This window comes from Amia ocellicauda, chromosome 3 (genome assembly GCF_036373705.1).
Source record: "Amia ocellicauda isolate fAmiCal2 chromosome 3, fAmiCal2.hap1, whole genome shotgun sequence".
In the NCBI taxonomy this organism is placed as follows: Eukaryota; Metazoa; Chordata; class Actinopteri; order Amiiformes; family Amiidae; genus Amia; species Amia ocellicauda.
In genome coordinates, this window is record NC_089852.1 from 24671842 (window position 1) to 24698939 (window position 27098).

General features: G+C 38.5%; 1 protein-coding gene, 2 long non-coding RNA genes and 1 pseudogene across 3 annotated transcripts; 1 reads left to right on the forward strand and 3 right to left on the reverse strand.

Moving 5' to 3' along the window:
* The first annotated feature begins 3712 nt into the window (after nucleotides 1–3712).
* LOC136747283 (UDP-glucuronosyltransferase 2A2-like) lies at nucleotides 3713–5687 on the forward strand (annotated as a pseudogene).
* Nucleotides 5688–6654: 967 nt separating this feature from the next.
* Nucleotides 6655–10454, reverse strand: LOC136742847 (uncharacterized). Its single transcript, XR_010815055.1, has 4 exons — nucleotides 10375–10454; nucleotides 9077–9363; nucleotides 7136–7249; nucleotides 6655–6849 (listed from the first exon to the last, which is right to left on the reverse strand). It is a non-coding gene; the product is annotated as an uncharacterized LOC136742847 (long non-coding RNA).
* A 126-nt stretch (nucleotides 10455–10580) lies between these two features.
* LOC136742831 (uncharacterized) lies at nucleotides 10581–14700 on the reverse strand. Its single transcript, XM_066698627.1, has 5 exons — nucleotides 14528–14700; nucleotides 13787–13897; nucleotides 12753–13439; nucleotides 12445–12480; nucleotides 10581–12070 (listed from the first exon to the last, which is right to left on the reverse strand). The coding sequence occupies exons 1-5, from the start codon at nucleotides 14613–14615 to the stop codon at nucleotides 11439–11441; spliced, it is 1554 nt and encodes a 517-aa protein (XP_066554724.1). The 5' UTR covers nucleotides 14616–14700; the 3' UTR covers nucleotides 10581–11438.
* A 2779-nt stretch (nucleotides 14701–17479) lies between these two features.
* Nucleotides 17480–25280, reverse strand: LOC136742820 (uncharacterized). The gene is made up of 5 exons (XR_010815051.1): nucleotides 25148–25280; nucleotides 24922–25044; nucleotides 22925–24565; nucleotides 21230–21377; nucleotides 17480–18206 (listed from the first exon to the last, which is right to left on the reverse strand). It is a non-coding gene; the product is annotated as an uncharacterized LOC136742820 (long non-coding RNA).
* Nucleotides 25281–27098: the final 1818 nt, after the last annotated feature.

Consider the following 27098-nt stretch of genomic DNA (forward strand, 5'->3'; position numbering starts at 1 on the left):
TGGAGAAGAATTGTGAAGGAAGTGAAGATTTGACACATTATTCTAAGACTGAGCTCAGCTGCTCTCTGGTTTTGAAGATGCACGCATATCATTTCATGTTCCAGATGCATTGTGCACTACCACTCTAAATTGCTTTTTTAATTTCATATTTTGTCAAAATCATTAAGGGGATCTTGGAAAATGTTAAAACCAGGTTGCTATGGGCATAAATACGTTAATAAATCTCTTATAATCTCTCTTACAATGATAACCATCCATATACAAACAACCTATGTTTTCAATGAAACCATTAACCCCAAACAAAACTCAGTGGTATTCACAAACTTTTCCTCCAGTAGTTTCAACAGCACCCCTTTGCATTTTCAATTCAATATTTAACTAGTTACCATTGTCTAATCTCTGCTAGACCTAGCTGTTTTTAATGTTCCTAGATCTCACAGTGATAAAATAAGGAAGATATGGTTTAGGCGACAATAACAAAAAATGTTGGTAAAACATTTCTTTGCAGAGCGCAATCAGACCACATGAAAATAGGCTGACATTAAATTAAAGATGAGTGTCTAACTGTCTAAGCATTCTTTTACCTTAATTCATAATGAGGAGAAATTAATAACTTGAATAATTTCATTCAGAATGACGAAGTTTGCTCCATGTAACCGAGTTTTTCAGAGTAACGTTAGCATAGCTACCTACAATTGTCTGATAAGATTAAAAAACAATCAGCTAGCGTCTACGCTACAAACGAACTGCTGTTCGGCATGAAGGTGAAACATTCGATAGTTATAGTAACTGAAGTGTAAACAATCCTATAGAAGAATGTTATATTCACAGTTACTCAGCTGGTGAAAACTCGAGCAGCCTTCTTCAGTCGCTCCCTGACGGTGTTTAGAACGTCACTGAAGAAAAAACGATTGAATCTGGAACACTGATGGAAACTGGAATAAGCAGACAAATTCATCTCGTGTCAGGGCATTCATTTAGACAAAAACTAATATTTTTATTCAATTAAATATCGGGACCCCCCAAGTTCAAAGTTTTCTCTCTTACAGGGGTCCCTTACCTTACCCACCATATGTATTGGCTTTTGAAGTCCAAGTAAAAAATATATAAAACCCAATAAAAGCATTTATTTTGTCTCTGAAAATGATAGCTATGTAATCCACAGTTTATTTGTTATGTAATGTTTATTTGTCAAGGGGCAGGGGTAGTTACTGCTTTGGATTTCTGACATGCTCAGTGCTGTACTCTTACTTGGCAGTGGTTGTTTTATTTGTATCTTTCCCACATTCCCCGGAAATTGCAAAAGCTGGAAGTCCATTCCAAAGGACGGGCTATGCACTCAAGTGCACACAAATGGTCAAAAAGCCTCCAGCCAAATTACATTAAATAATTGGATACATTTACTATACAATTGCATTCTTGTGGAGCTGCAGGATTAAGTTTGACTACCGCTTTTGGGTCTCAACTCTTCCTCGTACTCTGTAGGCAAAATCTGTCCCTCAGCAGCAGCTATTTGGTGACGTGACTCTGCCATATGGACTGCTCAGGGAAATGCACTCTGGACTGCTGAGCTGCTGTACAATGGAGACTCGGGTCTGTTGTTTAATGGTTATTCTACTGGGTAAAATGGGCCTCGCATTCCAGTTTGTGCTTTTTTTTTCTAGTGAACCTTAAGTAAGATGTCTCCCTGTTCAAAAGGCAAAAACAAACTTGTTCTTTTGAATCACATTTTATCTATATGCAATGCTGCAATGTTGGTTTGCTTAAAATACTGTGCATGACTGATGTTAACAGAAGAGGCAATGCAGTATAAATATTTAAAAACACATGATTAAAATTGATTATTCAATACTAGTTATACAAAACGACACACACACACACACACATATATATATATAGATAGATAGATAGACATATATAGATATATAGATATAGATATTAATACAGATATAGATATATCATCATCTTCATCATATCCAAAATAGGTTATACAATTTGGCTCTTTCTCAAGTCCCATTTCTTAAATTCAGGTAAAACGTTTTTTCTTGCAGTGAGGTGACTGATCGCTGGTTCACATTGCTGGAGCTATATTGTAAAATACTTTGGGATATCTCATTGTTATTGTAGTCACTTAACAGCTATAAGTGGTGTTCAGTCAAAATAGGTACCTTCTTATTTACCATGACATTTGTACAGAATCCAATATGCAGATAATTTTCAGGTGTAGTTTTTCACTTTTTCTGTATGAAAGAAAAAGTAATGAATGGAGATTCAGAGAATGTGAGAAAGAAGAAAGTGCACCATTCATACTCGACAAAAGCATTTCCTGCCTTGATCGGCTGAATAGACATGCCTTAAATAGTAATAAATAAATAAATAAATTGGGCAGTTGAAAGTATTTTCTGACATTAACTTCCTATTAAACAAGAAATGTCACGGAAAAGGCAAACATCAGAATGTAGTTCCTATCGTGTAAAAGTCAAGGACGTCTGGCCGAACCTTAATTGAAGAAATAATTGCTTACATTTGACTTTTTAAATTGTGTAACTGATAAAAGTTGATTCCTTAATAAGATAATACGTTTATACAATATTATACTTAACTTAAAACCCCCACTGTTTAAAATAATGAAAAGGTTCTGATTTAGGACATTATTACTTCAATTATGTAATTAAAAGCTCAGTTGGAACAAAAAACAGCATGCATTTTAGTGTAGATTTTGAAGTAATTTAATACATGATATGGTGCTATTCCTATAGCCTTCACTGCAAGACAAAATACAGATTGGACCTGTAGCATGAAACCAAAGCTTAATCTTCCCCATGTTGTTTGAAAACGCCCTTTTGTCTTTAGTTAATGCTCTGCAGGGGCAGCAGTTACTCATTGTGCAAGAGGCAGCAATGCACCACCCAAAGCAACATAACCATACTGTTTCACACCTGCACGCTCTGTGGCCATTTCAGAGAAGAATCGGACTTGAAAGTGAAAGAGTGCACCACAGGTTCAAAGTGGGGTAGATTACAGTATCTGCTTCTTCCTGCTGCTTTAGTGCCTGCTTTTGTCATTTTGAGTTGAGCCAGTCTCAATTCAAACTTAGATGAAACAGAGAGAGCAAACACCTCTGTTTAGCTGACTTTTACAACCAACAATTCAGCCTGAATGTACATTAACCTTTCTTTCTCCACATGTTCACTATGACACAATGGCTGAACTGCCTGTGTTTGTTCACATTGTTATTTTTATTTATGTGCCTATAGGCTTGATTCACAGTGACGTATGTCAATTATATAATTGTATATTATATGTTATGTTATAACCTCACAGAAGACAGTAAATAGGTTTCAGGTAGACCTCCCCAATAAAATTTAGGATAATAAATCACAGAGTGGAACAGAACCACAGTGCCAGATAGGATATGGGCAACCACAGCAAACACAGTGTAGAACTACAACTAAACACAGTGCATTTATAATATGTAAATATATTATAGTACCTAAGGGGAAGAGTTCCTTTTTAGGTGGCTTTCCTGAATTAAAATAGAAAAGGGTTGTAGGAATGAGAGATGCTACATTTTATCTGATCTGCAAAACTCAAGTTGCATCAATGGGCACAGATGTCAGTCAAACTAGTTTAGACACTGACATTAATACAAAAACAACCTGCTTTATCTCATTGGTTTCCATCTCTTTCAGATACCATAATGGGATGGGTCATGTGGAACCTCTATTCTACACTCCTCATTATCTTCCCTCTCATCAGCCTGCCATCCTGCCAGAGTGGGAATATATTGGTGTTTCCAGTGGATGGCAGCCATTGGGTGAACATGAACATCTTGATCCAAGAGCTGCACGCCAGGGGGCACAACCTGACTGTGGTGCGCACCACCAGCACCTGGTACATCCAGGAGAAGTCTCCTCACTACACCTCCATCACCGTTCCCCTTCCCCAGCCCATGAACATCGAGAAGGAAGACTTCTTCATTTCATTCCTAAACCGAATGCTGGAGATCCGCAGGGGAGGGACGTCCTTGATGACTTTCATCACTTTCCACTGGAGAATGATCAGCAGCCTGTCTGAGATTCACAGTCAGGCCAGCCAGCTGGTGGTGACCATGTTTGAAAACCCCCAGCTGATGAAAAGCCTTCAGGACTCTCACTTCGACATTGCCCTCATTGACCCCGGCCTGCCTGGTGGAGTGCTGGTAGCCCACTATCTTCAGCTCCCTGTGGTCTTCAATGTGCGCTGGATTACCAGTGGCGAAGGTCATTTCGTAATTGCGCCCTCACCAATCTCATACGTTCCCACGTCAGGGTCAGGGGTCCCAGACAAGATGACCTTTGTCCAGAGAGTTAAGAAAATGCTCCATTATATCATCAACCTCTCTGTGGATAGATTTATTGTTACCTCATATTACAATGCCTTGTGTACTCAGTATTTTGGACTGGAAACAGAATTCTACAGTCTTCTTCAGTCTGCGGACCTCTGGCTTATGAGAGTGGATTTTGTCTTCGAGTTCCCACGCCCGACCATGCCCAACATCATCTACATTGGAGGATTCCAGTGTAAGCCTGCACAACCTCTGCCACAAGACCTTGCTCTGGAGCTCTGGAGAGCAAGGCATCATAGTCATGTCACTTGGGACTTTGGTCAAGGCCCTGCCTGCTGATATCACCTCTCAGATTGCCAGTGCTTTTGCGCTGCTCCCTCAGAAAGTCATCTGGAGGCATTTAGGAGATCGACCTCAAAATCTGGGCAATAACACCTTGTTAGTACCATGGTTGCCACAGAATGATCTACTGGGACATCCTAAAACCAAAGCCTTTGTTGCCCACGGAGGGATGAACGGCATATATGAGGCCATCTACCATGGAGTGCCAATAGTGGGTCTACCGCTACTGTTTGACCAGTTTGAAAACCTCTTGAGGCTGCAGGTTCGCGGAGCAGCCAAAGTCCTGGATGTCACCAAGCTGACCAGTCAGGACTTCCTTAAGGCCCTTCAGGAGGTTCTTCTGGAGTCCACTTATGAAGAGAACATGCAAACGCTCTCTAGACTGCATCGGGACAAGCCTATACCACAACTAGAGAGTGCTCTCTTCTGGATGGAGTTTGTCATTAGGAACAAGGGTGCAGCACACCTGCGTACGGAGTCCTACAAGATGCCCTGGTATAGCTACCACACTGTGGACGTGATCGCTCTGCTGCTAGCCGCTGTGCTGGTCTTCCTGGGAACTATCATGGGCCTAATCAGATGCCTGTGCTGCAGGGTTTGTATGGGAAGGAAAACCAAACAAGAATGAGCCCAAGTGTCTGCATGTATCACTATAAAGTGTTTACAACTTGAATGTGCCATCTCTCAGTGTTTTGAGGTCATGCTTTGTAGATTCCTACATTTCTTCTGTTTTTTAATGGGTTTACATAATATACATAGGTACAATACACTCAGGGTATTAAGATACTGTAATCTGTTATACCACAGCGATTTACAGATATAAATGCAACCATGGTATCAACACCTTTCTATGTGTTGGTTGTCTTCTGAGTTCAGAGGCAGTGGAAAATGAAAATGAAAGGCTGATTTTATTCATGATAAACAGACCCAGCTATAAAACAATAACTTACTATTTACTAGAATATTTTAAATTGCTGATCTAGTACATGTCCCTGCTTGCCCAGCCACAACACTGACTCGAGCTTGTTGAACAGCGTAAAAATAGTTTTGAGGTTTTAAGTGTATTAAAAAATTCAGGAGTCACATCATCTTGAAACTGTAAATGACAAATTAAAACTAGTGGCAAACATTGATATTTTTCCATTTTGTGACTACATTTTGTCCTACATCAGAGCAAGGTAAATTTTGTTGGTTTCTGAAATTGTATATGCTGTGTTTTTAATAATGTTTCACAACTACAACTAAAATAACACCCTTTTTTCAAAGTAGTAATTAGTTCTGTAAAACTAATCTTATTGCTGATTAATGAATCCAAGGAAAACAAAGAAAACATCCTGCCCCATTCTCACGATAAAGTAAATGCTTAAGATTCAATGAGATATTATCAGCTGACAATTATAATCAATTCTTAAGGTACCTTCAGAGTTGGCTTGCTAGAGCTTACACTCACTTCTGAGTAATACAGGATGTAGAAAACCACAAAGGAGAATTCAGAAATGTGATTTAGGGACACTTTTTTTGTTTTCACACTATTTATCTAAATAGCATTTCTGTAGCAACACTTAAATGTCTGTGGAATATAGTCATTATGAAACTGGTCGTTATGTTAATACATGTATGTACCGTTTTAGCCATAGTTAATGTGTTTTGTTATTTTTGTTGTTGTAGATGTGTTTTAGTCTGCAAATCTGTCCATAAAGATACATTAGCATAATGATAAATTAGCATAGAACTATTGTAGGGGAAAAAAAGCTTTTCCGAAGACATTTTAAACTCTGTCTGCATGGCTGGAGAGAGTTCACCATACACAGCATCACCGGTCAAGGAAGAAATATGACTCAGCAGGGTGTGAAATAGATAGTTGTAATGCAGGGCTGGGGGGAGCAGGGAGGCAAAAGGCTGCAGGCAATATAGGATTGAATGATAGGCCAGAAAACTCATTTAATGTTTTATTTGTCAAAATATGAATATAAAGTACGCAGAAAGATGTCTGTACAATAGTATTTGTATTGTGGAAGGGACTTCTCATCCTTGTGAAGATTTGCTTTAAATAAGAAACCGACAAAGAAATCGAAGCTGCCTTCAGTGTCAAACAACACCGATTTATGCTGCCATCTCTGCCCAAAAGCACAGGGATTTGTGTTATTTGCCATGGTTGAGAGGATCTTCTGCTGAGACGTCTAAAAAGAAGGAAAGAAGAATTTTGTCTGGTAGTCTGAAGATGTTGTTTCTGAAAATAACCTCTCCACACAATAACAGAAGAGAAATCCTGTATCATTCACTGACAGGGTTTAAAGCCTCTCTATAAAATTATCAATAAGATAAAATGATTAATAATCTTGGTATACTCGAATTAAGAAAAAGAGATTTAAGTTTTTTTAAGAATCTGTGTCTCAGTCCTGTCTTGTGCACATGAATACTACAGTACAATATCACAAATCACATTATGAATGGCAACCCCAGTACCTTTCTGCAAGCATGGCTTAAAGCACCAGCAGGCAGAGAACACGGAGACGGCCGTGAAGAGAACACACCCCAGTAATGTCCAGCACAGAGAGAACCTGGTGTCAGGTGGATTTTCTAGTTGGAAAAAGATTCCAATGAAAATGGGTGAGATGGGATGTTCTTAGACATCTGCTATGCATTTATTGTCATGAGTTACTGTGGATGAGTTTCACAAATTCACATGGATGACGTTTCCGCATCATAAGAAAAGTACTGTGCCAGATAATCAGATAACATTGTGGCAACTTTACAACACAGTGAGCATGGAACAAAGTGATGTTGTGGCAACACACATTTGTAGAACCCCAGGGGATGTTGTCAAAATATTCACATTTGTCTTACATCGTCTTGAATCAAAATACAACCAAACCACAACCTCCTGTGATATCTCCAGAATGCAACGTGTTCGCTGGGGTGTTGATATGAAGGGCCAACATCAACAGATGTCAGTAAGTGTTGCTGGGCAAACATTGTGAGAGAAACATGTGCACTGTATTTTGAAACCAGGATAAAAGTCAGGCAATCACACTGAATGAATGGTTTTATTTATTTAGACACTAGTGACTAGAGACTAAATCCATATTTTTATTAGTGTTTTAGGCTATGCCATTGGGTCTTTAAATGAGATTATCTGGCATGGCAGATTATAATCTATCATAGAGTAAACCAAGGTTTAACTATTGATTTTCTAAGTGGTTCAGTAGCAACAACAACAACAAAAGCCCTGTCAAGCAGCAGGAAAAAAAAAAAAAACAGAACTGGGAAAGGAGTGTTGATATTTAAACTGATACAGGGAATAAACAAAGTATTGAGGGTGTTTTTCCAAAGAGGAAATAAAAGTGATTTGTTTAACACCTTCGCCTTCCAAATGTAAAAGCAAACATATATATTCACAACAAAAAGTCTCTTTATGATTTCATGTTTTTCAATATACATATTTTGTATACTACTAGGGGTCATTCTAAAGGGGCCTGAACAGGTTATTATATGGTCTACAGTTAGACTCAACATCCAACTGAGCTTTTCCATTATTGTTTCCCCAAATTGTCAGCATATACCTATATTTAAGTTGAAAGATAGTTATAGCAACATAACAGGAAAACAATATCGTGAATGAAATGTATGCATATGCTTATTTTTGGAAACGTCACCCTGAAACTGTTATGCAAGGAACAAGATCCTCACACAATCATCAAATGTCATCCGCAAACAATGATTATAAGAGAGACTGGAAATTACTGCTGCATCAGATTCATAATCTATTTGACTGACATTTTAATAATCCGCACAGTTACACCATACAGTTTATTCCCGTGCTAAGAGGATTCTATGAATAGAAAACTAATTATTTTCTCAACGGGAAATACAAGTAAGCAAGTACAATAAGCATTTTTTAAATCTTTAGTTTTGATAGAGAGAGTAAAATAGTTTCACTGGCAGGAAGATTAATTGCTCGTTGATTATATATATATATATATATATATATATATATATATATATATATATATATATATATATATATATATAGTCCAAAAAGAAAAAAGGCTGGTACAATAAGAGGTGCACGGCATTTCAGTGCCATGTATATGTCACTTTCCAATAGCTTTTTATCAAATCCACAATTTTATTTTGTTGTTTCCCAAGCCAAAGCAGGTGATATCATCTGCCCTAACCCCATTTGTTATTTATATAATTGCTGTATTTTAGGTAAAATAAGAAAAACATATAGTCATTTATTACATATTTATTTAATTTTTTTGTATTCCCTAAATGTAAATGATATTTAATATGAAAAAGTAGGGACATGTATCAAAGGGTGGAGCCCAATGTTTTATTTTATTTTACTATTCATACCCGTTCCCATTTATGATCATGGTGGTTTAATTGTCAATAGATACGCACCTGTTATGACACAGCAGCTCGGTCCATTCCCACCGTGACCTGGCCGTGCACCCTCCCTGCTCAGAGACGTCCCGGATGATCATGGAGAGAGACCCATTAGGATGCCTTTGGAAATAATATCTGTCCCCGAAGTTATAGTACGAGGAGGTGCCTCTTAACACCGGTGTTTTCACACCGATCTGAGCGGTAAGCGCCGGCCTCTCGGTTGTTGTCGCAGTGCAGAGTCACATTCCCTTCCTGACAGTCGTGCTCGATGGCCGCCCCCCGGACACCATGTAGCAGCACATCTACAAATGTGAAACAGTAGGTACACAGGCATATTGCGATACATATGACATTGGTATACACATTTATTGCGGCCACACCACAGAGGGAGACACAGAAATGCTGTTCGAGGTATAATTTGTAATTGTGGAAGGTGTAGTGAAGTTTTTGTAATGCAACACAATGCACCATCCACCATTTTGTTTTGTTGTAGTTGTTAAAAACATTAGCCTGTACAAACAAGTTACATTACTACTTAGTTGGTTTTTAATTTGTTTAAGTCCATGCATTTGGTTTCTGTCGGTGCAGCATTGAACACTGGAATAATAATAATAATAATAATAATAATAATAATAATAATAATAATAATAATAATAATAATTTAATAGTATAATTAAACTTGCTTTCAGAAGTCATATTCTGAATGGGTTTGATCAACATTAAAGACTGCTGTTAAAACTGTTACTGGTTAGGTTATGAAGCAATGCATTGTTATTTCATGTGAGTGTTTTCTGTTCCCTCTGCTTTATCTAGTCCCCTGCTGTGCTACGTTTTACATATAAAATGCAATCAAACTGGAGCCACAATCAACAGGTACAGTAAATGATAAATGAAATTCAACTAAGTTAAATCCTAATGTTAATTCAGTTTTTAATCCCCTGTTGCTACACGTTTACTGCCTTGGAGAAGCCAATACATGTGCCAGGTTTAAAATCTGAGTGTAGTTCAGATTGTGACCAGACCTAGATTTTATATTCCTCAAAGTAGGTTTCTTCCCCTATAATGTATATATCTTGAGTTAAGTACTTGCCTTGACTCCCCCCCCCCCTTTGGTGTATGAATTGTTTGTTTTTATCTATTGTTATCGTATTTCAGTAAGGTGGGCTACATGCTATTACCTTCATTTTGCATCAAAGTGACATTCTGTCTTTTGTTTGCTGTGGAAATCCCCTCCCAAATTATATATTTGCATTCATATTTGCTGACTATTCTATTTCTCTTCCATCACATAAAGACATGAAAAGTGTACTCACAGGCTATGAAGAACAATAAGCTTTTATGGTAAATGAATTCAATTTCACGAAGGACTGCATTCTGTAGACATAGTGGTCAGAGATACAGAAAAGGGAATGCAACACTGATGGGAGGGTTTGATACTGACTTCCTGTGGTTGACATTACTTAAGGTGTTTTCCTTTAAATGCAAAAAAAAAAAAAAACATGCACACACATCATGCATCCTTGCTTATCATTTACTGCTGTTTATTATTTATCTTCATAGTGGTACAGTTGTGTAGAAGTGTGCTTTCATTCTGGAATCATTCTACAATCACAACCAAAATAAAATGTCACCAGGACTTTCATAATTATTAAGAAATTGAAAAAATGTATTGTCATTTTAAATATATAGCCATCAGAATACCATTAGTGTTGTACATTTCTTTGTTTTAAAACTCTGTTTAATTTAATTGAGATCAAGACACAGAGAGATAGATAGAGAGAGAGAGAGAAAGAGAGAGAGAGAGAGAGAAAAGTGATATGCAATTGTCTCTACATCCTAACAATAAATCCACATTCATGTTGTGTTTAAAACCAGTGTCACAAACATGGGTTTTAATTGTTATATAGGCTTTTGAAGTGACAAGGTTTTATTTGGGGGACAATGTTAATTTGATTCAACTCTACACATCCTGAAAAGGGAAGCCTTTTACAGAAATAGTTCTTTTGATCTGAGATATGTAGTATTATAACTACATGTTTAGCAGAAAACAACAACAACTGGGAATGACACATAACAAGATATATAGTCAAAAATGAATTAGCCAGAAACTGTACTTTCAGTTCCAGGTGGTTAATAAATAATATTTTCAATTGATTTGGAGCCTCCATGTGGATGTGATATGACCTGTGCCCTTGGGATTAAATATAATCAGATAGTATACAAAACTATCCCTTCCACGGGGTACAAAGCCAAGACACAGGAGTGTTTGTGTCTGCTCTGTTTGGTGCTTGGTGTTGTGTCACCTATTCATGGTCTCTGTATGAGGGCCGCTTCCCCATTTGAGATGGCTGGGTTGGGAAATGGAAATAGACAGTCTTCACAAAACTCTCTTTTCACAGGTGTCTTGCACATTCCCTAATGTCACACTGGCGTGCTTTGTGAAACGGAGAGCTTTCCAGTTTATAATGTTGCCCAGTGTAAAATCTAATCCGGAGTTGAGGGCACTGAACTCACAGTGGGTGAGTACGTAATCCCACATTTGCACCTCTGTTATTTGGCCCACAAAAGACTTATGTCTACCTGTCCTCCTGTTCTGGGCATCTTTACCAAGGAGAAAGGCATCTATGTGCAAATTGGCCTCCTCCTGCACACTCTCCTTTGGCACCTCACTGCCTCTCCCATCGACCCACAGCTGAAGCATTCCGCTACTTGACTTCCAGGACACGCATATATGAGTCCAGCCTGATGCCTGTTTAGTATCGCCCATTTCAAACTCTGTATCGACTTGGCTCACCGTCACAGAGTATTTGCCAGGCCCAACCTTGTGGAGGACAAATGCATTGGCTTCCTGGGGGGAGGAAATGGAAAACAGAGATATGCCAGAATTGATGTTAGAGTTGTATCTCAGGCAGACAGTGGCTGCGTTGATGGCCTGTTTTGTCTCCAGAGTTATGCTCACGTAGTCACTGTCGGAGCCCTCTGGGAAATTGAAAGCCTCTCCTGTCAGGTCTGTGGAAACAGCACGGTATCAGTTAGGCCACTATGCAAAGTATAAAAATGGTTCACATTGCAATGCTTTGCAGGGCTAAATCCACTTTCAGCCAGAGAGTCTTTACAGATTTAAATTCACACGTTAACAGGAGGGAAGACAATGTCAAGAGTAGAGCTTTTGTGGTAGTGTCTTAGTAGTGAAATCCGTTCTCAGACTTTCTACCCAGAGACTTGACATCTATGTAAAAACACTGCCTGAAATTCAAAGACCCCATTTTCAATTTTGCATACAACTTATCCATTATTGTTCTGTGTACTGCTACTCTGCTTATTGTATCATAGCTTTCACAGGAACAAATAATAATAAATAGATAATAATGTACTTCACTTACCCAGTGGAATGTCATGATGAGTATGGACATTATGATCTGAAATTAAACATAGGGAAAGTAGGGCTAAGGAACAGTTTATTTGTACCTATTTTTTACGTTATGTGTACCTCTTTCAGACATTCCAGACAGATATGGTTCTGAATACATGATAAATGATGATTCGATTACTAATTAAATGTACTTAAATCATGATGATGATGATTACTAAGATGATTATTATCCATTCTGTCCAATACAAAATTTACACCCACCAAACTTCAGTGTGTTATTTATTTAAGAGAAATAATGCATGGTCTTTCATAGCTTACCATGACTAGAGATGTGTTTGTGGTGACAATGCTGCTGTAATGCCGAGTGTTTGGCAGTGAGCTCCAAATTACTGATTTTCAAGTCCTGCTCCTCATTCTTGAGTGTTGCGTATTTGGCATCCAAGTCGGACACCTGCTCTTTTAGCGCTACCTGACTGTCCTTCAATCTCTTGTTTTCTGCCTCCTCATCGGCAAGCCTCTGGTGGTCCCTCTGCAGCTTGGTGATGGACTCAGATAGGTTTCTGTTGTCACTCAGCAGGATAGATTGAACGTCCGTCAAGTTCACGATCTGACTCTGCAACCTGCTATTAACATAAGACAGTTTGCCATTTTCATCCTTTAACAGTTCATTGGAAACGGTGAGGTTTCCATTATGGCCCTGCAAATAGGCATTGGAGATGGTCAGGTGCTTGTTCTCAGCCTGTAGCTGTTGATGAAGAGCAGATAGATTTGCATTCTGCATCGCCAGCATTGTATTCTGCATGGAAAGGTTCTTATTCTCGCTAAGCAGCTGTTCGATATGGTAGGTCAGGTTCTTGTTTTTCAGCCCCAGCTGGGAATTGGAGCCCGAGAGATTCTTGTTCTGAGTCTTGAGTTCTGCATTCAAGCTGGACAGGTTCTGCTTGTCACTCCGGAGCTGCGTCTGTATTCTCAGAGACTCACCTTTCTCTAGGGCTGTTTTTGAGTCTGTGAAAAATGGCAAAACCAAAATGGAAAAAAAATCAGTGTTTTATTTTCGTAAGGAATTTGAAATTTACTGGGAGATTCCCTGTTTGGTTTCCCTTTTAAAGCTTTGTATGATACATCCTAGTTGTGTGTGTGTTGCTTTTGTTTCCTTTCCATTTTCTTCTGACTGTTGTCTTCCCTGTAGAACAAAGTCTTGGTTCCTCTACATGTAGCTACAATGTAACAGTGAATTATTCTGACTGTGCACATGGATGGCAGGACAGACATATCCCCCCTACTGCATAAACCGTGCACAATATACAGTAGGTAGTGTTATGAAATATATGAAGGATATTTAGTATACTCACACAAGTTACCCAGGATTGCACTGGTAGCTACTAGCAGGCAGCACAGAAGAATCACAAGGAACAAGGCCCGCTGCACTGAAAATGATGGACCCTCTGCAATCCTCCCTGGAGCTGAGAGAAGACGTTAGAGATAGTGCTCTTGAAATGTGTGGTTGTACTATTAAAAATGAACAATATGGCAGACACCAGTGAGTGTAAACAACCATATGCAAGCTTGTCAGAAGGCTAGGTGATACAGTGATTTAGACAAAGGGCTTGATATGAGGAGCTTTATGATTCAATCCACAGTTGTGTCCCTGCATCACCCTCAGCAAGACGCCGTACTTAATTCTCATGCCCTCAGCACTTGTGAGACTTAAAATCAGCACTGTTTTAAGTCACCCTGTAGCTGCATGTGTTGATTGAACAGTTCACCCATTAGTCTTTGGATTGCAGCATCTATATATATATTTATAAAGGCTTGGTTATTCCCATGATAAAAGCCCTCAAATACATAATTTCAAAAAGGCATGGTACAGTCCAAACATGAGTAGGCACTCCTCGAAGAAGACAATAATGTTGCAAGTGTGGTAAGCACCATTAAAATCAACAAAACAAGAACATATATATATATTAAAAAAACTAAATTAGACATACTTTTTTGCAGGATTGTCATTTTTTATAGGGTTTTACAGAAATTAAAATATTGTATACAAAATAACACCCTGAAGGACTTTGTGTAGTTGGCGGTGAAAAACGTACCACCTCGATTGCCATCTTCAGAAGGAATCCTTGAGTATCCACTTGCTGGTTCTGTTAGATCTCCAGTATAAATGGGTGTCAGCTCCATTGCAGCTCCTATTCCAGTGTCATGAGATGCAGACTTTCTCTTGGAGTAAGATGCTGGAGCTCTTTAATAAGTTGATCAATTGATGCAGACTTTACCACAGAGATTGCGTTCTCTGTCGTGCAGTTGACTGGAACAGTGGGATGTACCTTGCCTATTACAGAAGGTGGATTTTCCCCTTACAGAAAAAAACTACCAAACACTTGTTCTTTGTCTGAAAAAAATAGTTCTGTAGTGACACATGGATATGAACCAAACTCCTCTTTGCTTCAGTTTTTTTTCTTTTTTTTTCTGGTTAGTCCTAAAAGGTGTCTTTGTTTGTTTTTTTGGTTTTGTTTCCTGTTTGTACAAAGTCAAGCCTATCCATTGGAAATACAAATACAGTTGTAGTGTTAGCGCCAAAAAGCAGGTTGGCAGATCCCTTGAAGTTAATGTTCTAAAACATTTGAGGAATCAATGTTACAGAAAAGGACATTTTTTGTATTTCATTTGAGGCTTACACCATTTGGAATATCAAACCTATGGAGGAGATCTCTATAGTGTGGGAGATCATGGAGGATGTCCACAGCTGAGCGTACAGAGAGGAGAAACAGGTGATTGTGTGTGGAATATGAATCCTTGCTGGTGCCAGACCAAGGGAGGCCAACTCTGATCTGCAGGGGATGTGATTCTGCAGGTTGTTAATCTCTTTTCATTATAAGATTGTTTTAATGTTAAATTGGATCAAATAAATCAATTCAAAATGGTAATTGAGTACTTGGTGGAACAAAATCACAACTGAAAACACAGAAAGCCCTTTGGCCCTCAAGGACCTCAACAGAACACTCCAGTGCAGTACTAAAGAGAGAAAGTTTTTGTTTTTATTTACGATAGACTGAAGAGGCTGCTGATGTTTATATCTTTTCAGAAAGAAAATGTTACCAGGAAACGCCTACAGTGACTTCTATAGTATTGGTGGAAAAATGATTTTAGTGATTATTATGATTTTTCAGAAGGTTCATGTCCTAACAGCACTGACAGATATAGCAAATTGAAAAATGTATCAGTTAAAGGCAGGCTATGCTGCCTTCAAAAAATATATATATTGAAGTTAAATACCAACTAAATGATCTCTTCACTCACCATTCACCGCAATGACCCAATCTTCCTGCCACAAGAAATGGCCTGTATTTATTAGACCTCCACAAAAGTCAAGAAATGCAAATAGCAAAAATGACATGCTCTTTTGAACAAGTCCATTTGACCATACATAGGTCACACTAAAGTCAAGAAACCCAGAATAAAGCAATTTTACATTTATCATGTAAGATTAAAAGTTGCATACTGAGGAGTTGAAGAGGGTGTACCAGGGTATGGACTGTGTTTATATGAAAGTAGATCTGCTCTAAGCACCCTATCACAAGTTCTGGCCATTTTAAAACACATATAGTACAGGAAAGCGGAAATCTGGAGAGGGGGAATCTCTGGTGTTTTCTCGCCATTTAGCAAAATCAGAGCCATTCATGCAAGAAGATAGAAGACCATTTATCTGTTGGCTGAATGTCTGATTCACTTCCCTTTTACAGAGAAATTAGTCCCTTTGCCATCAGTGTGGAAACAGTGATACTTTTTATTGTGTTTGAACGATTCTTTGGTTCGTTGATTTGTTTTTCCCCCCCACACTTCTGCTCATTCAGTGATGCTGGGCTTTTTTCAGGTACATCCATGGGTAAGCACATAATTAAGGCCAAAGTGGGTGGCCATCTGACTCATCGGGTGGAAAGTAGATCGTTCCATCATGTCAGCAAGCGATTTCTCTAAGGATAACACTGGATCAGGCATCAAAACATATTCACATTTGCTTATTTATTTTTAAAATCCTTTTAACCTATTTGTTATTACAAATACAGCCAAGGAAGATGTAACATCAAATGTGTTGAATGTTCTTTCTCCTTGACATAAGAGTACAAGCCTTCACTATAACATGCCATCAATACTGGCATTGCACTTCTAACCAGAAAATCACAATACAAAGTGTCTGTCATTGTGCCTTTCTAAAATACATCTACATACCAGGCACTACCAGGCTTTTCTTGTATTAAAATATATGTTAGCACAGATGTGGAAAGGGGGTTAAACAAATTAAGAAAAAGTGAAGACAAAGTAAAAGAATGATGCACCGTTATTAAGAACAAGTGAGAGGAGGCCATTCGACCCATCGTGCTCGTTTGGTGTCCATTAATAACGAAGTGATCCAAGGATATTATCCAGTCTATTTTTAAATGTTCCCAAGTTTTCAGCTTCAACCACATTACTGGGCAGTTTTTTCCACATTGCAAAAACTCTCTGTGTGAAGAAGTGTCTCCTGTTTTCTGTCTTGAATGCCTTGAAGCCCAATTTCCATTTGTGTCCCAACATCGTGGCTTCTTGCAGGACTGTGTCTAGCTGGTCGTGCTTGTGTGCCAAGACGTAAGACTAGACTTTGCAAGCATGTAAATTCCATTATTCACCCAAGTAAATACGTTTTTTTTTAATTTGATCATGTTCTTAAAACAATTGTGGAGTGTGCAAGGTGTGCTTTGCAAAGTGTAAAGTATTTAATTTTAAATTGGGCCTGAAATTGCATTTGCTGTGCTTTGTAAACTGGTATTTCCCACAGTCTGCACACAACTGGACCAATAACTGAAAAGTGCTTTGATTTTACAGCTGAGAAAGCCCACACTTTATTGTACTTCATACTAGGTTGCTTGGTCTGTTTAACATGCATACATTTATTGTACATTTGGCTCCCCCCGGTGTTATGGTTTGATATGCACAAGGATACAGGATTAGTACAGTTAAAATGAAGCACGCAAAATGGTATAAAAATGCACCACAATAACATCTGATTGATCTCTGGAATATATGTTTATTTTATTATAATCTATAATAATAATATTTTTTTATATAATCAATCGAAGTTTACAGGCAATTATACACAGTCATCACTTTGAGGTTATAATGATTTATAATGTAAAGGTCACATGAGTGTCAATGCTATGATCTAACAGCCAGCAGAATACTGTGCTTTCCAGTTCAAATCTTAGTTATATAACCAATCCTTTGCACAATTAATTCTAAGGTACAAACAAGTAGACTGCAGTTCCCATCAGCTATTGATTTCTGAATTTAAAAAACATAATTTTCTTTCTATATTGCAAGAACTTATTCTTTTAATACACATGAATTCTAACAAATATACCGTACCTGATTAATTACCCCTGAAACAAGATTATTTACAGTGTTATTGCACACACACTGTTTTCGTGACAGTGAAATTACTGATATAAGAGCCATACATCTTTAATGCATAAAAAGCATTACAGACAAATAATCAATTGGGGGGGAAGCATGTTAGAAATAACTAAGTAAGAATGAACAACAACATGGGAAAAAAAGGAATTCTTTACTAAACACTTTTCTCACAAATCCTTGGATACATTTTACCACAGCCTGCATTAATCTTGGACTATAAGAGAGATCGGTGTTCTTATGTCTCCGCAGTCCACCCTCAATGGGTCGTCCACTCTCCAGTCATCTGGCTCTGATAGCTGACCCTGTCTTTGTAACCAGAAACTGAAATGGGAGATAAAACACAGTTTCAGGCAAAGCAAAACATAACCAGCCCATGAGTGACGCAACTAAAGGCTGCCTCAAAACCACACCCAGGAGTAACAATATAACCAATTAAAAAACATTTTTGTATGCTTTATGTATTGTAATTTCATTTTCTATAAGGTGTTCTGAAGTATGTTTCTATATATTTCTGTATAAAACCTTTTCACATATACACCATTCAGCCATAACATTATGACCACTGACAGGTGAAGTGAATAACACTGATAATCTCGTTATCATGGCACCTGTCAGTGGGTGGAATATATTAGACAGCAAGTGAACATTTTGTCCTCAAAGTTAGAAGCAGGAAAAATGGGCAAGCGTAAGGATCTGAGTGACTTTGACGAGGGCCAAATTGTGATGGCTAGACGAGTGGGTCAGAGCATCTCCAAAACTGCAGCTCTTGTGGGGTGTTCCTGGTCTGCAGTGGTCAGTACCTATCAAAAGTGGTCCAAGGAAGGAAAAGCGGTGAACCGGTGACAGGGTCATGAGCGGCCAAGGCTCACTGATGCACATGGGGAGCGAAGGCTGGCCCGTGTGGTCTGATCCAACAGACGAGCTACTGTAGCTCAAATTGCTGAAAAAGTGAATGCTGGTTCTGATAGAAAGGTGTCAGAACACACAGTGCATCGCAGTTTGTTGCGTATGGGGCTGCGTAGTCACAGACCAGTCAGGGTGCCCATGCTGATCCCTGTCCACTGCCGAAAGCGCCTACAATTGGCACGTGAGCATCACAACTGGACCATGGAGCAATGGAAGAAGGTGGCCTGATCTGATGAATCACGAGTTCAAGGTGTTGACCTGGCCTCCAATTTCTCCAGATCTCAATCCAATCGAGCATCTGTGGGATGTGCTGGACAAACAAGTCCGATCCATGGAGGCCCCACCTCGCAACATACAGGACTTAAAGGATCTGCTGCTAACGTCTTGGTGCCAGATACCACAGCACACCTTCAGAGGTCTAGTGGAGTCCATGCCTCGACGGGTCAGGGCTGTTTTGGCGGCAAAAGAGGGACCTACACAATATTAGGCAGGTGGTCATAATGTTATGGCTGATTGGTGTATGCATGAGGGTCACAGTTAAAAAAAAAAAAATTGCATATAAAATCTAGGCTATTGCTGAGACTGTCTCTCCTGTAGCTTTAAGAAAAAAAAGTTAATCTTTAATTCAAATTAACAAGCTATATATATATATATATATATATATATATATATATATATATACATATACAGTGAGGGAAAAAAGTATTTGATCCCCTGCTGATTTTGTACGTTTGCCCACTGACAAAGAAATGATCAGTCTATCTGTGTATTTTAACAGTGAGGGACAGAATAACAACAAAAAAATCCAGAAAAACGCATTTAAAAAAAGTTATAAATTGATTTGCATGTTAATGAGGTAAATAAGTATTTGACCCCTTTGACTTAGTACTTGGTGGAAAACCCTTGTTGGCAATCACAGAGGTCAGACGTTTCTTGTAGTTGGCCACCAGGTTTGCGCACATCTCAGGAGGAATTGTCCCACTCCTCTTTGCAGATCCTCTCCAAGTCATTAAGGTTTCGAGGCTGACATTTGGCAACTCGAACCTTCAGCTCCCTCCACAGATTTTCTATGGGATTAAGGTCTGGAGACTGGCTAGGCCACTCCAGGACCTTAATGTGCTTCTTCTTGAGCCACTCCTTTGTTGCCTTGGCTGTGTGTTTTGGGTCATTGTCATGCTGGAATACCCATCCACGACCCATTTTCAATGCCCTGGCTGAGGGAAGGAGGTTCTCACCCAAGATTTGACGATACATGGCCCCGTCCATCGTCCCTTTGATGCGGTGCAGTTGTCCTGTCCCCTTAGCAGAAAAACACCCCCAAAGCATTATGTTTCCACCTCCATGTTTGACGGTGGGGATGGTGTTCTTGGGGTCATTCCTCCTCCTCCAAACACAGCGAGTTGATATGATGCCAAAGAGCTTGATTTTGGTCTTATCTGACCACAACACTTTCACCCAGTTCTCCTCTGAATCACTCAGATGTTCATTGGCAAACTTCAGACGGGCCTGTACATGTGCTTTCTTGAGCAGGGGGACCTTGCGGGCGCTGCAGGATTTCAGTCCTTCACGGCATAGTGTGTTACCAATTGTTTTCTTGGTGACTATGGTCCCAGCTGCATGGGGATCATTAACAAGATCCTCTCGTGTAGTTCTGGGCTGATTCCTCACCGTTCTCATGATCATTGAAACTCCACGAGGTGAGATCTTGCATGGAGCCCCAGACCGAGGGAGACTGACAGTTATTTTGTGTTTCTTCCATTTGCGAATAATCGCACCAACTGTTGTCACCTTCTCACCAAGCTGTTTGGCGATGGTCTTGTAGCCCATTCCAGCCTTGTGTAGGTCTACAATCTTGTCCCTGACATCCTTGGACAGCTCTTTGGTCTTGGCCATGGTGGAGAGTTTGGAATCTGATTGATTGATTGCTTCTGTGGACAGGTGTCTTTTATACAGGTAACGAGCTGAGATTAGGAGCACTCCCTTTAAGAGAGTGCTCCTAATCTCAGCTCGTTACCTGTATAAAAGACACCTGGGAGCCAGAAATCTTGCCGATTGATAGGGGATCAAATAATTATTTCCCTCATTAACATGCAAATCAATTTATAACTTTTTTGAAATGCGTTTTTCTGGATTTTTTTGCTGTTATTCTGTCTCTCACTGTTAAAATACACCTACCATTAAAATTATAGACTGATAATTTCTTTGTCAGTGGGCAAACGTACAAAATCAGCAGGGGATCAAATACTTTTTCCCCTCACTGTATGTATATATATATATATATATATATATATATATATATATATACTGGCAAATATTTTAATTGACTTGTCCAGCATTGTGAAACTGGGAAGCAGGGACAGAATTGAATGTGTAATTTTACGATTACAATTTTACAGCAACAAAAGCAATTCCATTTCCGAGTGTTTGGTTTGATGTACCTGCTCATCCTTGGTGTGTACGGTTGCCAGGTCTTCCCCATTTGATTTGCACAGATATTGGCTGGTTTTTCAATTAAAACTGTCATTGGAGAAGAAATAGCATTTCCTCTGCACATCCAGTCCTGCTCACATGTCTCGCAAACCCATTCTGAAAAATGAAAGAATCAGGGGAAATAAAGCGTTTAGTTATTCCTCCCTGCTAAAGCCAGTCCTCTTAAGACCTTAGTTCAGGACAGTGAAAATGGGGATTTCCTTCAGATATATAAACTCCTTAAAGTAACAGACATACAGTTACAGCCTGGAGCTGTTTTGCTGGAAGTCAATGGGGGAAATCAGAAAATTTGTGAAAGTCAAAGGGGAATCCCGGCCCTTAGTTTTGATCAGGCTGCTGGCAGAAGTGAGAAGACTGATGAAGAGTAACTACATTTTTTGACTGGACACCTGGTTGCTTGCCTTAGCTTCAAAAAATGTACTTACTGTACATTGTTCCACTTTTGTTTCTGTTTCATGTGATCTTAACACAAATTACTATTCATTGTCTAAGTGTGGTTGGTTTGTATCATACAGTAGACATGCAGTACATTCTATATTCTTCACAACTATAGATGCATATATAGATATAATTGATCACAATTGTGAAACAATTAACCATAGCTGTTGCTGAAGGAATGTTTATCTGCAGTTAATACACTTAACTGATGTGTTTTAGGAATAGATTGATTTTGATGGGAACAATTATGTATAATTTTATTGAGTGGTAATACCTTTTTCATATTCTATTAATATTGTTAATCTTGCTGTACTACTTATTTTGGCATTTTTGTTTTGTTTGTACTAATTATATAATTGTATTTGTATTAATTATCAAGATGGACTGTAACCAATTAGTGAGACCTAATTATTGAGGAGTATATGAATTGACTCATTGTATTGGCAAACTTTACTAAGTCTGTGGTCTCATGAAGACATAAAGGTGTCAAAAGGTGTTGCAATAGGTGGGTTTAAATAATCTATTTTTGATGGGATGGATACCTAGTGTTTTCCCCTTGATTGAACTGTTCATAATATAATCTAAAGGAGTGAGTTGCTGTCAATGAAGTGGATTCTATCCCCTGAGTTAAAGATTTTCATTAATTGTTTTTTCCTTAAGCACCTTGTTGTGAAAAACGTTTTTGTACTCCAATGCTCAATGATCTAATAATTGATTTGATCACTGGCTTATTGAATACATAAAAAAAAAAACTATAATACTGTTCCACACACCCTTCATTATCCCTGCACTACTTCTGTATTTCATGTTAATGAGAGAGCATTTACTATGGGCTCAATCATGTTATGTTTTGTGGTTTCTTTTATTATCTAGAAATAGTTTAATTTCACATGTACATGGCTTCATTCCTTACCTGAGGGTCTGACTCGGCTTCTGTGACTATGCAAACACAGAACATTCTGTTGCTCTCCAATAAAAATGTTTACAAATAACACTTTCTAAATGCATTATCAAGAAGCTGTTAGCACTGAATTAGACTCTTGCCAAGCATTAAGAACAATCCACTTTTAATTAGCCTACTGCAATTAGTCATGTTAATTCTGGATCCTGCCCATTTGCAATCACTTCTGATTTAAAAATCACTTCATACATCCAGTATGACTTGCCATATTAACTGTTCCTTAACTCCAATAGGGTTGTCTCACCTTAAGTTCATACCCAGCGGAGTGCAGTCCACTCAGAGCTCTGCACCAGTCACTCCAATGGCAATACTGATCCAATGCAGAGTACGTCTCTGGCAGTGCAGTGTTCTGGGTTGTCAGTTCGGCTTTTCTGTCTTAGAGGGCTCAGTTCTCAGCCTCTGATTCTGAGAGCTGTGACTCCAATCTGCTGATTTCCTGTCCTTTCCATGTTGTTGTGGTTAGGTGTGTTAGATCTCTAGCTGTGTAATAAAGTCTGTGAGGTTCTGATTCTCTCTCTGTAGTTGGTTAATAGAGCCAGTTAGATTCTGAATCTCTTTGTAGCTGGGTTCCTGTTCTCTGACTCCGGTTGTGTGTATTCAATGTGTTTTTTATACTCTCTCTATAGTTATGTTGGAGACTGAGGGTCTCCACAATATGATCACTATACAAAACATTGTAAGCAAAATACATACAACATGTAACCATTATTATTATTTTTGGTCAGATAAGCTTCTCAAGTTGATTTGCTGTTATTTTCTGTTTATTCTTTGAAGTAGGACTCTTTCAAACAAAAATATAGCTTTAAATTATAAATCATAGTCAATAAAACACAAAATAAAACAACACACATGCTCTTGGAAACATATCCAATTAAAGCTGATTGTGATTTAATCTGCTCCCATTGGACACAGATCTAAACAAGGAACAATACTCTTGTGTACTGCATTAAGAGTGTACAGTGTGGTCATGATCCATCAAACATATGGTGGTCTGGCCGCTTGAAACATGACTTTCGTATCTGGTCACATCCAGTCACCACAATATGTGTGGACAATCATAAACAAGTTCATAAAACTAATTTAAAAGACTACAATAACATAACGGTAATGCTTTAGATTACATGGCCCAATTTAACATTAAATAGATATTCTATTAATAATCTATTAACATTCAACTAATTGCTAAATAAATATAAATTGAATGTTAATCTCTATGTCATATTTGTAACAATACATTTGAAAAACTGTTTAAGCACATTAAGGTGTTATTAATTCAGAATATTCAGAATGAATGCATAATCAAGAATATGATAATGATAATATTATTAGTTAATAAATCAATACAAAGACAATTTTATTGGTGAGAAAAAAAGTTTGTCTCAATGAAACGGCATATACACATTTTGATAGTCATCATTATCGATGAAGTGCTTATTTCTGGTCTGTAGTGTGGAAACAAGATATTTAAGAATCCCATTTTCTGTCTGTAGCCTCATATTATAATTAGAGAGGTCCTGATTCTTTCTCTGTAGCTGTATGTTAGCATCAGTCAGATTCATATTCTCTCTCTGGAGTCGTGTAATAAAGTCGGTAAAATTCGTATTTTCTCTTTGAAGCTGTATATTAGATTTGTAACACTCAGTGAGGTTCTGGATCGCTCTCTGTAGTTTTGTATTAAAGTCAGTAAGGTTCTGGATCTCTCTCTCTAGCTGTGTATTGGAGCCAGTGAGGTTCTGGATCTCTCTGTAGAGTTGTGCATTGGTATCCATGATCTGATATCTCTCTGTCTCAAGTTGTGTATTGTAATTGGTCTCGTTCCTGATCTCCCTCTGAAGCTGACTTATCTCTAGATCGTTTTCTTCATTTTCCTCCAATCCTCTGTTATCTGACCCAAAAAGCAGACATTTATATAAATCAATCAATTATTTGACATGTCTTCACACACTGAATTTGAGGTGGATGAAACAATCTTTGCAATCCTGTTGTTCAAGCAGACTGCTTAGAATCATTCAGAAATAGATTCAATGTGATTCTTGGATACTAGCTACCAAATCAGTCATGATATTGAAAATGGTCTCTTGATTGGAACTTATAATAAATAAATAAATCAGTCAATTAACTAATACATATTTTGGCATTACTAAATGATTATCATGCCTGTGTCTAGTTGCTAGAATAAAGAATGACATATGTAAGAATCAGCTTCACCCATAACTTTTTTTAAGTCTAAAAGATACTCACATAGGACTCCCAGGATTATAATTGGTACCAACAACAGGAAGCAGAAAATAATAACTAGGACCAGAGCCCAACGATATGAACCTGATGCCATCTCTCTGGATTCCTCTGAGGCTGATACTAAACCTTCACAAGACACAAGAAGCACACATTATGATGTGAACCACACCATCTTCATTTTACTAGTAAATAGAGTTTAAGCCTCTCTAAAAAGATTCCCTGTACTTACCCCTCTGTTGTCCAGCTTGAGAAGACTGGGGAGAGATGCTCTCTCCTGAGTTTGGATTTTGAATCCAATTAACAAAGTATTTCTGCACCATGGGTGTGGTAGAGTAAGTGACACAAATCAGTCTGAGGGACAGAAGACCTAGTAGCACCTTTTGTTGAGAAATGGAAATACAGGAAATGCAACCTGCAAGTACCTCCATGCTATTGTTTCAGGAAGGACACAACGCAATGATAGACTGTCTTTGTTTGACAAATGGTGCGAAACCTTATTCCCCAGGTCACTTCTGTGTTTTCAGCTGATTGTAAAAACATTTTCCATTGTCTCTTTCATGTGTTTTTCTTTTCTTTTCATACCAGTGCATATTGAATGGAGTATCGAATCCAGCTTCTGCTTGGTCTGAATCACCTGGAATGGAGTTTGCAATTGCTCTGCAAAGTGAAATATGCTTGTGCAGAAACTGATTACACACCATGGCCGGTTGCACTAAAAAGGTCTTACTTTAAGTCTTAGCCGACTACCGGGGTCACACTACACGATTTTAAGCCCGATTTGAGCCCGATTTGGCCCTCACGACAGATCGGCCCTGATCGTCACGACAAGCAGCTGGTCGGGCAGTGAGAGACGGGCTGATGCGTCGCTGGCCTCCGATCTGATCGTAAGATTGTCGGAGCCGCTACGACTTTATTAAACATGATTAATATTTACTACTCGATCAGCAGCCAATGAGAGCCGAGCTGACTGAAGCAGAGAAAAGAAACGGAAGAATAAACATGACAAGACAATAAGATTCATACGTATTTTTTAAAATACTTAAAATACCAATGGTTGTTTCGGGCACTTTATTTTAAAATACTATACGCTTTTTGTGTTTGTCCGCACAGCTTTGCAGGCTGTGACGCAGACGCACGACACGGATGTCGCATCAGTCGTGTAGTGCGTCCCTGTACTGAAGCGCTCGGCTGTGCGCTCCTTCACGACGCAAAAGACACAAATTCGGAGCAAAATAGTGGTTAAGTGTGAGCTGCGCACTGTTCACGACATCGGGTCGGATTGTAGAGATCGTGTAGTGTGACCCCGGCATTAGTCCTGTGAAATTGGACTTGTGTAAGACCTGGCGATAAGACCGCTGCGCGACACAAAACCTGCAGGTCCTGCGCAGCCCTGGCTCCCCTGATGTTGCAAAGCAGCGAAGTCGGGTCTGGTTTTTGTGAAGAACGGGAAGAAATGGCTGCTTGTAAAGTAAAAAATACAAATTTCACCGAAGATGAAAAACTTGCGATAGTTGAGCAACTAATCATGAGAAAACGGGGAAATTTGGGAGGAAATGCTGACAAAAATAAAGCCTGGAATGAAATGACACAAAACGCAAACGCCATCAACCCCGCCGTAGCGCGCACTGTAAATGTATTTTTAAATTCGTTTTTAAAAGCACTTCGTTTTAATTCAGTTTATTTTATGTTTAAATACAGTACAATCAATAATAGAAAGTGTATACTACGTTTTTACGAGTTCAACGAGTGGTTTTTATACATACAACTCGCTGATATCTACGTTTAATAATCACGTTGAGGGGGCGACACTTTTCTAACCCTCTAGTCACCGGACAGCTTCTGCAAAGCTCACTGCGCATCATCTGATATAATAGCTGAAACACTTGTTATATTAAACATATATAAATGCATCACATAATATGCGTATTGTTTTGGACTGGTGTTTAATACAAATACTAAGCTATGCCTATTTGTATAGTTACAATTATATATATATATATATATATATATATATATATATATATATATAGCTTATTTTACAGCTGTTTTACCGACTACATAACAACAGGACATTTACTTATTTCATTGCAGATTCTGAAGATGTCAGCTCCATTCAAACTAAAAAAGAAAAACTAGGTTCAAAGAGAGGACCTTTACATTGAATTGTTGGAACTACAGAA

What these genes read in the sequence shown, in the direction of transcription:
- LOC136742831 (XM_066698627.1), bottom strand. Translation starts at nt 14,615, where the DNA reads ATGGAGCTGACACCCATTTATACTGGAGATCTAACAGAACCAGCAAGT. An exon ending in TGCAATCCTGGGTAACTTGT is followed by an intron (nt 13,440 to 13,786) that starts GTGAGTATACTA and finishes CATTTTTCACAG; the next exon opens with ACTCAAAAACAGCCCTAGAG. An exon ending in CAAACACATCTCTAGTCATG is followed by an intron (nt 12,481 to 12,752) that starts GTAAGCTATGAA and finishes GTTTAATTTCAG; the next exon opens with ATCATAATGTCCATACTCAT.